The sequence below is a fragment of the Thamnophis elegans genome, chromosome 4 (genome assembly GCF_009769535.1).
Source record: "Thamnophis elegans isolate rThaEle1 chromosome 4, rThaEle1.pri, whole genome shotgun sequence".
NCBI lineage: Eukaryota > Metazoa > Chordata > Lepidosauria > Squamata > Colubridae > Thamnophis > Thamnophis elegans.
Window position 1 is genome coordinate 140,628,381 of NC_045544.1, and position 10,131 is coordinate 140,638,511.

At 43.6% G+C, this 10,131-nt stretch overlaps 1 protein-coding gene across 1 annotated transcript in view; it reads left to right on the forward strand.

The window, feature by feature from the left end:
* The first annotated feature begins 656 nt into the window (after positions 1-656).
* Positions 657-10,131, forward strand: part of TMIGD1 (transmembrane and immunoglobulin domain containing 1) — an 18,467-nt gene continuing 8,992 nt past the window's right edge. The window contains exons 1-4 of the mRNA XM_032216560.1: positions 657-1,172; positions 1,425-1,513; positions 3,608-3,886; positions 7,978-8,256. Coding sequence (XP_032072451.1) covers positions 1,450-1,513; positions 3,608-3,886; positions 7,978-8,256 — 622 coding nt within the window. The 5' untranslated portion in view covers positions 657-1,172; positions 1,425-1,449. The remainder of the gene's footprint in view (positions 1,173-1,424; positions 1,514-3,607; positions 3,887-7,977; positions 8,257-10,131) is intronic.

The following is a 10,131-nucleotide window of genomic DNA, read 5'->3' on the forward strand; positions in this document are numbered from 1 at the left end:
AAGGGGGCGGGGCTTCAGGAGGCCAAAAATACTGTATTCAGTGTATAAGACGCACCCAGATTTTCAGCCTCTTTTTTGAGGGAAAAGGGTGCGTCTTATAGTCTGAAAAATATGGTAGTTTCCATCCATTGCTTCTTGTCTTCAGGTGCCTTGGAGAACAGCTTGATTCCCTCTTCTTTGTGGCAACCCCTGAGATATTGGAAGGCTGCTATCATGTCTCCCTTAGTCCTTCTTTCTATTAAACTAGACCTACCCAGTTCCTGCAACCGTTCTTCCTATGTTTTAGCCTCCAGTCCCCTAATTATCTTTGTTGCTCTTCTCTGCACTCTTCCTAGAGTCTCCACATCTTTTAAAAAGTTTTTTATTTTTTCATTTTCATACACCTACCATTCATCCCTTTACAAGGCTGTTTATTAACTTTTAGGATTGTTTTTTTTTTAAATCTAAAAAAATTCCCAGTCGCAAGGAAGGCACATGTATTCATATTTGTATTATTTATTAGTTTAGTCAAACATGTAGAAGGTAGCAGGTATAAATATGAAAATGGACATGAATGCAAATAAATGGGGACAGTAGGACACTGTCGTAAGTATGGATCAGTGGCCAAGCGCCTGAATTCTGATCATGCAACTGTGGGGATGATGCAACAGGCATAATTGTAAAAAAAAAAAAACGGTCATAAGTCTTTTTTTTTTTTAATGCGGCTGTAACTTCGAACATTCCCTAAACGAATGGTTGCAACTCGAGGACCACATCACTAAAACAAATCCTGCAGCCGAGGTCTTGCCCTCTTCCCAAAGAGGATTTGGAACCGCTCTGTCGGATTGACCCCTTGGCCCTCAACCTCTCAAGTTTCTAGTCCTCTTTGATGGCAAAGTTCAGCCTCTGGAAAGGTTTCTCGCTGTCCGCCAGGTCAAAATCATGCTGGTTACTCATTGTCCCAGCCGGGCCCATAAATGCGCAACAATCCTTCCCAGATTTCTTTTCCCCCAAAGGAAGCACTCAATGTTTACCCAGAAAGGCCTTGAAATAAGCGACACCTTGAACTCAGCACAACTGAGTCACTTCTCCGTGCACCGCCATAAAGTCATATAACTGGGACGCCTATAAAAACAGGCCGGTCACGGCCACCTCTTTTTCAGACCAAGGACAGCCGAGGATCGGTCGCTTACGTGAGTCTCTGCTTTTCATAGCCTGGGGGAGGGGGGCTGATGCTGGAGGGGAGACCCCCCCCCAAAAAAAGGGTACCGGTTGGCACGAAGGATGGCAGGGCGTGGAATTTATCTGCAAATCTTCTTTCTGGAATAAAAATGGGTTGAAGCTTTTTTTTCCCCCCCTCCTCCTGGGGGTGCAGGTTTTGGGGAGACGCTTCAAATCCACGGAGGCATTAAGAGCCCCCCCCGTCCCTCTTGTCTCTTTTCCAGCTCGGGTTCTGAGCAACCTCAGAAGATGGAAGGCACCTTATACGCAAAGTTGCTCCTCGTTGTAGCTGTTATGCCAGTGGTTGTCTCAGGTAAGGGAGCACTGCATCCAACAAGCCAGATGTTAGGATCCTTCGTATGCAAATGGGGATTATATTTTTTGTTGCAAAAGGCTATTGGGCTTTCTTTGAGAAATACCATCCAGTTATCAGTCCCAAAGGTGTTTTTTTTTCTCCAGGAGGCCACTGAACTTTCTTGTTTTTTCTTTGAAGATGTTTTGTTTCTCATCCAGGAAGCTTCCTCAGCTCTGGCTGGATGGTAAGGAAACGGAAGGATTTCTACTCCTTGCAAACAGATGGTCATTTGCATCCCTGCTATTCCATGTTCTAACTGCTTTAATTAAAGGAAATAATTTATCCTGTTTTGTTTCGACTTGGAAGCTACTTCTGGACTCAAAAGAGCCATAAAAAGGAAGAAACTCTGAATTTTTGATGATTCTAGTCGTTTGTTATATAAATGGCTCACGCTTACAAAATATGTTAAAAGCAAAAAGCTGAGACTGTAATTGCATTTTGTGTCAATACAGGGAGAATATTCGTAGCTCAGGGCTGAACCGTGGGGTTTAACCCTGACATTAGGGCAGCTATTTGTCTCGAAGGGAATAGGGTCTCCTGCTTGAGTAGGGGGTTGGACTAGATGACCTACAAGGTCCCTTCCAACTCTGTAATCTATTCTCCAAAGCACCTGAGGGTAGAACAAGAAGCAATGGGTGGAAACTAATCAAGGAGAGAAGCAATTTAGAACTAAGGAGAAATTTCCTGACAGTTAGAACAATTAACCAGTGGAACAGGGAAGGAAGGAAGGGAGGAAGGAAGGAAGGAAGGAAGGAAGGAGTGGAAGTCAAGCTATTCTCCAAGGCACCTGAGGGTAGAACAAGAAGCAATGGATGGAAACTAATCAAGGAGAGAAGCAGCTTAGAAATAAGGAGAAATTTCCTGACAGTGAGGACAATTAGCCAGTGGAACAGCGAAGGAAGGAAGGAAGGAAGGAAGGAAGGGAGGGAGGGAGGGAGGGAGGGAGGGAGGGAGGGAGGAAGGAAGGAAGGAAGGAAGGAAGGGCAATGGATGGAAACTAGTCAAGAGAAGCAACTTAGAAATAAGGAGAAACTTCCTGACAGTGAGGACAATTAGCCAGTGGAACAGGGAAGGGAGGGAGGGAGGGAGGGAGGGAGGGAGGGAGGAAGGAAGGAAGGAAGGAAGGAAGGAGTGGAAGTCAAGCTATTCTCCAAGGCACCTCAAGGCAGGACAAGAAGCAATGGATGGAAACTAATCAAGGAGAGAAGCAACTTAGAAATAAGGAGAAATTTCCTGACAGTGAGGACAATTAGCCAGTGGAACAGCAAAGGAAGGAAGGAAGGAAGGAAGGAAGGAAGGAAGGAAGGAAGGAAGGGCAATGGGTGGAAACTAATCAAGGAGAGAAGCAACTTAGAACTAAGGAGAAATTTCCTGACAGTTAGAACAATCAGTGGAACAGCGAAGGAAGGAAGGAAGGAAGGAAGGAAGGAAGGAAGGAAGGGCAATGGGTGGAAACTAATCAAGGAGAGAAGCAACTTAGAACTGAGGAGAAATTTCCTGACAGTGAGGACAATTAGCCAGTGGAACAGGGAAGGGAGGGAGGGAAGGAGGGAGGGAGGGAGGGAGGGAGGGAGGAAGGAAGGAAGGAAGGAAGGAAGGAAGGAAGGAAGGAAGGAAGGAAGAGCAACGGGTGGAAACTAATCCAGGAGAGAAGCAACTTAGAAATAAGGAGAAATTTCCTGACAGTGAGGACAATTAACCAGTGGAACAGCAAAGGAAGGAAGGAAGGAAGGAAGGAAGGCAGGCAGGAAGGAAGGAAGGAAGGAAGGAAGGAAGGAAGGAAGGAAGAAGGACAGTGAATGAAAACTAATCAAGGAGAGAATAACTTAGAACCGAGGAGGAATTTCCTAACAGTGAGGACAATTAATCAGTGGAACAGAAGTTGCCTCCAGAAGTTGTGAATGCTCCAACACTGGAAGCCTTTAAGAAGATGCTGGATAGCCATTTGTCTGAAATGGTATAGGGTCTCCTGCCTGAGCCGGGGGGTTGGGCTAGATGACCTCCACGTTCCCTTCCAGCTTTGTTATTCTGTTTAATGCCTTCCTCCCTCAGGCCTAGAGCTGGCCATCAACACCAAGACGGCTGGCTACGAGCTGGTGACCAAAGTGGGCCTGACCCAGTCCCTCTGGTGCACCGTGAAGCATCACAGCCAGGAGGAGGAACTGCTTTGGCTACGAGGAGACGGAGAAGTCAACTTGCAGGAGGGGAACAAGGTCAATTCCAGCAACATTTGCATCTCTCCTGTCACCGACGAGGACAACGGCATCTCCTTCACCTGCCAGTTGGCCCGGAACAAATCCGTCCAGGTGTCTGTGCTGCTCAACGTCACCTGTGAGTGGGGGGCTTTTTAAAAAATTAAATGGTTTATTGGACGTGGTGCAAAGAAGAACATGAGCCCTTAAGGCAAGGGTGTGCAAACTTGGGAACTTTAAGACGTGTGGCTGGCTGGGGAATTCTGGGAGTTGACGTCCACACGTCTTAAAGTTCCCAAGTTTGCACATCCATGCCCCAAGGCAAACCAGCAGAAGGGGGAAAAAAAGCAGAAATAGCAATAGCAATAGCAGTTAGACTTATATCCCACTTCATAGGGCTTTCAGCCCTCTCTAAGCAGTTTACAGAGTCAGCATATCACCCCCAACAATCCGGGTCCTCGTTTCACCCACCTCGGAAGGATGGAAGGCTGAGTCAACCCTGAGCCGCTGAGATTAGAACCGCTGAACTGCAGATAACAGTCAGCTGAAGTGGCCTGCAGTGCTGCATTTAACCACTGCGCCACCTCGGAAAGACGGAGGGAGGGAGGAAAAGGGGACAGGAAGGAGAGAGGGAGGTAGGCAGTAGTGAGATTCAGCCGGTTCGCACCACTTCAGGAGAACCGGTTCTTATCCTTGTGAGCAGTTTGGTGAACTGGCTGTTGGAAGAAATAATTAGGGCAGAGATACGGTTGTTCAGTTATTTGAATCCCACCACTGGAGGGAGGGAGGGAGGGAGGGAGGGAGGAAGGAAGGAAGGAAGGAAGGAAGGAAGGAAGAAAAGACAGGGAGGGAGGGGGAGGGAGGAAAGAAGGAAAGAAGATAGGAAGGAAGGAAGGAAGAAGGGAGGGGGAGGGAGGGATGGAGGAAGGGGGATGGAGAGAGGGAGGCAGGCTGGCAGGGAGGGAGGAAGGAAGGGAAGAAAAGGAAGGAGGGAGGGTGGGAGGAAAGGAGGGAAGGAGGAAGGGAAGAAAGAGGAAGGAAGGAGGGCGGGAGGGAAGAAGGAAGGAGGGATGGAGAGAGGAGGATGGAAGGAAGGAAGGAAATGGGGGGGAAACACTAATACAAAGTAGTAGAAAGAAAAAGCAGAAAGGGGTTTTTAAAAAAGGAGGGAGGGAAAGAAGAAAATAGGAATGAAGGAAGGAAAATGAGAAACAGGAGATTAAAAAAGAGGAGAAGGAAGGAAGAAAGGAAAAATAGGAAGGGAGGGAGTGAGAAGCAGAGAAGGAAAACGAGACAGTGAAAAAGGAGAAAGAAGGAAGAAAGGAAAGAAAAAATGGAGGAAGGGAGAAGGAGGGAAAGAAAATGAGACCGAAAAAGGAAGGAAATAAAGAAATTTTATGGGAGTTTATTTTGATATGAAAAGTATATTAATGATCGTAAAAAATTGCTATCTGAATACTTTGTTCTGAATATGAATAAGGGTATATTCAGGGAATTTGTAGGAGATGTAAGTAAAGCATATATGAGAGGAGTACTGATGAATACAAATATATATGTATGTATGTATGTATGTATGTATGTATGTATGTATGTATGTATGTATGTATATATATAGACATAAACAAGGGCAAAAGCGATAAGAGTTGGAAGAGGATACCAAAAGAAAAATTTGAAATGTATCTAAATTGTGTTATAGAGGAAGGAGGCACAAAGGGGACAAAATTAAGGGTTTAGAAACAGACAGATACTTAGATAAAGAGATAAGGCCCCTAGCTAGAGAAGAGTACAGGCAAAAGCTGAATCAACAAATAACTTCTGGGGAAATCCTGCAGGTAATCAAACAATTAAGATTAGGAACAATGTAAACTGCTTAAAGTTTGTGTAATGGCAAGAAGCTGAGTTCAACGCAGAGATTTTGCCGACTTTTTTTCTTCTCTTTCTTTTTTCTTTTCCCTTTTTCTTTTTCTTTATTATTTTTTTCCCCCCAAATTTCTTGGTTTTAATAGCAATAGCAATAGCAGTTAGACTTATATACCGCTTCATAGGGCTTTCAGCCCTCTCTAAGCGGTTTACAGAGTCAGCATATCGCCCCCACAGTCTGGGTCCTCATTTCACCCAGATAGATAGATAGATAGATAGATAGATAGATAGATAGATAGATAGATAGATAGATGATAGATAGATAGATAGATAGATAGATAGATAGATGATAGATAGATAGATAGATAGATAGATGATAGATAGATAGATAGATAGATAGATAGATAGATAGATAGATAGATGATAGATAGATAGATAGATAGATAGATAGATAGATAGATAGATAGATAGATAGCAATAGCAGTTAGACTTATATACCGCTTCATAGGGCTTTCAGCCCTCTCTAAGCGGTTTACAGAGTCAGCATATCGCCCCCAACAACAATCCGGGTCCTCATTTCACCCACCTCGGAAGGATGGAAGGCTGAGTCAACCGTGAGCCTGGTGGGATTTGAACCGCCGAACTGCAGAACTGCAGTCAGCTGAAGTAGCCTGCAGTGCTGCATTTAACCACTGCGCCACCTCGGCTCTTAATACATCTTAGACTGTGTTTGATAAAAAGCTACACCGTGTACGGGCTCTGGGAAGTCGGGAGGGGGGAAGGGAGGTGGGGTCATAGGGGGGAGGGTGGGAGGGGGGAAATATAGTATGTGCCAGATTTTAAAGTAACATGATTGCACTTGTATACTGTTGCCTTTTTTAAATTTTAGTATAAAAATAAGAAGCTGAGTATATCGATAGATAGTAGAAATACACCGAAGGGGGGAGTAGAGGGAAAGAAGAGGGAGGGGTAGAGAGGGTGGGAGAGCGGATCGGAAGGAGGGTGAGATGGAAGGGAGGGGGAGAAAGGAGTGATAGAGGGGGAGGGGAAGTAGGAGAGGGGAATGTTGGAAGGGAGAAAGGAAAGTTGGAGGTGGGAGAAAGAAAGGGTGTATGGAGGGTTGACAAAAAAGAAATTTTAAAAAGCTTCTGATTTCCTTTGTAGCACTTTCAACTACAATTACAAACTTATCATTTTGTGATTATTGTCGCCTGTGCGGGGTTGGTTCCCTCCACAGCAAGATTGCCAGTCATCTGATCCTCCACCCCAAAAAAGATTATTGATTGTTCTGACCCCCCTCGTCCCACACCAACACATACTCTGAGCCAAAGATAAGTTACGGCATTTAATTAACAGACAGACAGGTCCTTGGCAGCAATCCAGCACAGATAAGCCCTGGCAGCAATCCAGCCTGCCAAGCTCACAATAATGTTCTCCAACATTAATTCCTGCGTTGACTTCTGCAAAAGGGGCATGTGCACAAGCAGTCCTTTTATAGTCTGGAGAGGAGCCTAATGACCACCAGCTGAGTGCAATTACCTCCTGTACTTGTGCAACTGTTCCTGACGTCGAGTAGCTCTTTGATGGCGTGCATCCAGGAACAACTCATTGCTGGCTTCTGGATCACACTCCCTTGTCTCCTCCCCACTGGTCCAAGGCTCAGGTGCCACCTGGTGGCGAACCAGTCTCTCTGTGGCCTGCTCGGAGTCGGAACCCTGTCCAGGGTCCTCCACATCCTCCAGAGCCGACTCATAGGGCGCCTCGCTGTCGGAGTCTGGTGGCAGCTACAACGGTTCCTGCTGGGCCACAACAATTGATATTTAAATTATGATTAGAGAGGTGTTTCTCAGCCTTGGGCACTTTAAGGGGGGGTGGATTTCTGGGAGCCAAAGTCCATCCCGCTTAAAGTGTTCACGGTTGAAAAACACCCAGTTAGTCTTTGTAATTATTTCTACAGTACAAGCTGGATACCCGTGCTTCTCAACAAAACTAGGTGATCGGGCTACTCTGGAGAAATTGGGTTCATTCCGGTTCAATCCGTTGGCTCAGTGGTGGTCGGTGATTGAAACACCTAGGGGAATATTGCTCCCGCCGCCTTGAGTCCGGAAGGAGTTCTGTAGGTAGAAGGCATAGACATTTTGGTGAGGTAACGGCATTTAGTTTAGGCCCAGTCCTCTCCTAAGTTATGGAGTGGAATGTCTGCCAGTTTGAACTAAGGAACCGGAATGTGAGGCAAGTGGCAGTTGGAACAGAGTTCTTTTCCGGTGGGGAGGGGGAGTAGAACACCTTAGCATCAGAGTGTGTTAATTCATATTAAAATTTTCCCAAACGTCGGTTTTCTCTGCTGACCCTTCTTCTGGCATTCCACAGACGCCCCCGTCCTAACCGGGGAAGACCTTCCCAGCATCCCCACCGATTGGGATGCGACCTTCAATTGCCGTGTCAAAGCCAACCCTCCTGCTCAACTTACCTGGCTGAAGGACAACGAGATCCTGAGCCTGGGGGACTCCCGCTACTGGCTTGTCCAAAGCAGCGAGCTGTTTCAGCTGACCATTAAGCAACTCCAACCCTCGGACGGAGGGATATACACCTGTGTGGCTCACTCGCCGCTAGGCATGAGCCGTAAGGATTTCCACCTGGTCGTCGAAGGTATTTTGGTCTATTGATTTGTATCTCACTTGTATTATTTTTTATGTATAAACAGAACAGAATAGAATAGAATAGAATAATGGAACGGAATAGAATAGAGTAGAGTAGAGTAGAGTAGAGTAGAGTAGAGTAGAGTAGAGTAGACTATAAAATGGAATAGGAATAAGAATAGAAAATAGAAAAGAAATTAGAATGGAATGGAACAGAATGGAAAAGAATAATGGAATGGAATAGAATAGAATGGGGTAGAGTAGAATAGAATGTAGAATAGAATAGAATATAAAATAGGATAGAGAATAGAATGGAATAGGAATAGAAAATAGAATAGAATAGAAATATAGAATAGAATAAAATACAATAGAATAGAATAGAAAATAGGATAGTGAATAGAATGGAATAGGAATAGAAAATAGAATAGAAAATAGAATAGAATATAGAAGAATAGAATAGAATAGAATAGAAAAGAAAAGAAAATAGGATAGAGAATAGAATGGAATAGGAATAGAAAATAGAATAGAATATAGAAGAATAGAATAGAATAGAAAATAGGATAGAGAATAGAATGGAGTAGGAATAGAAAATAGAATAGAAAATAGAATAGAATATAGAAGAATAGAATAGAATAGAATAGAATAGAAAAGAAAATAGGATAGAGAATAGAATGGAATAGGAATAGAAAATAGAATAGAATATAGAAGAATAGAATAGAATAGAATAGAAAATAGGATAGTGAATAGAATGGAATAGGAATAGAAAATAGAATAGAAAATAGAATAGAATATAGAAGAATAGAATAGAATAGAATAGAATAGAAAAGAAAATAGGATAGAGAATAGAATGGAATAGGAATAGAAAATAGAATAGAATATAGAAGAATAGAATAGAATAGAATAGAAAATAGGATAGAGAATAGAATAGAGTAGGAATAGAAAATAGAATAGAATAGAAATATAGAAGAATAGAATAAGAATAAGAATAGAATAGAAAATAGAATAGAAAATAAAATAGAACAGAACAGAATAGAATGATAAGAGTTGAAAGGGACCTTGGAGGTCTTCTTGTCCAACCCAATGTTTGGACAGAACACATCCTACACCATTTCAGACAGATGCCTGTCCAGTCCCTTCTTAAAAACCTCCAGTGATGGAGCAAATATTCCAGGTGTGGCCTTACTAAGGCTTTGCAAAGCGCCACTAATGCTTCACCTGATTTTGATTCTGGGCCTCTGTTTATACAACCGAGGATTGTATTCGCTTTTTTGGCTGCCGCTGCACACGGCTGGCTCTTTTTTCAGCACTCGTCCACTAGGACTCCAAGGTCCCTTCGCTTAATGACTGCCGTGGTTCACATAACGACTACTGCAAAAAGGACGTCAAATCGTGCAGTGCCCCACTTAATGACCCGCATGACTTATGAACCATAATTCCAGGCTCAGTGATGGCTGTAAGTCAAAGACTAACTGTATTCCGATCCATGGAAGGCAGTGCTTGGTGTCTGTTGAATATAGATAATATATAGATATAGATATAGATATAGATATAGATATAGATATAGATATAGATATAGATATAGATATAGATATAGATATAGATATATGTATGTATTGTGTCACAACCCCTGGTATTGCCCAAATATGGGAGGGAGCATATTGCTTCCCTTTTCTGTCTTTCGACTCACCCTAGGAGCCATCCAAGCAGAAAGCCATTTCTTTTTTAATGTTGCCTTTGTTACAGTTGTGTTGCAATTGTGCTGATAAATAGTGGCTTAGTGGCTAATACAACTGCCTAATATGTAATACAGCCCAGGTTCGAATCCCAGTAAGGGTACGGCTAGCTGATGAGAGCTAAATAGCTTGAAATAGATCTATACTAGTCT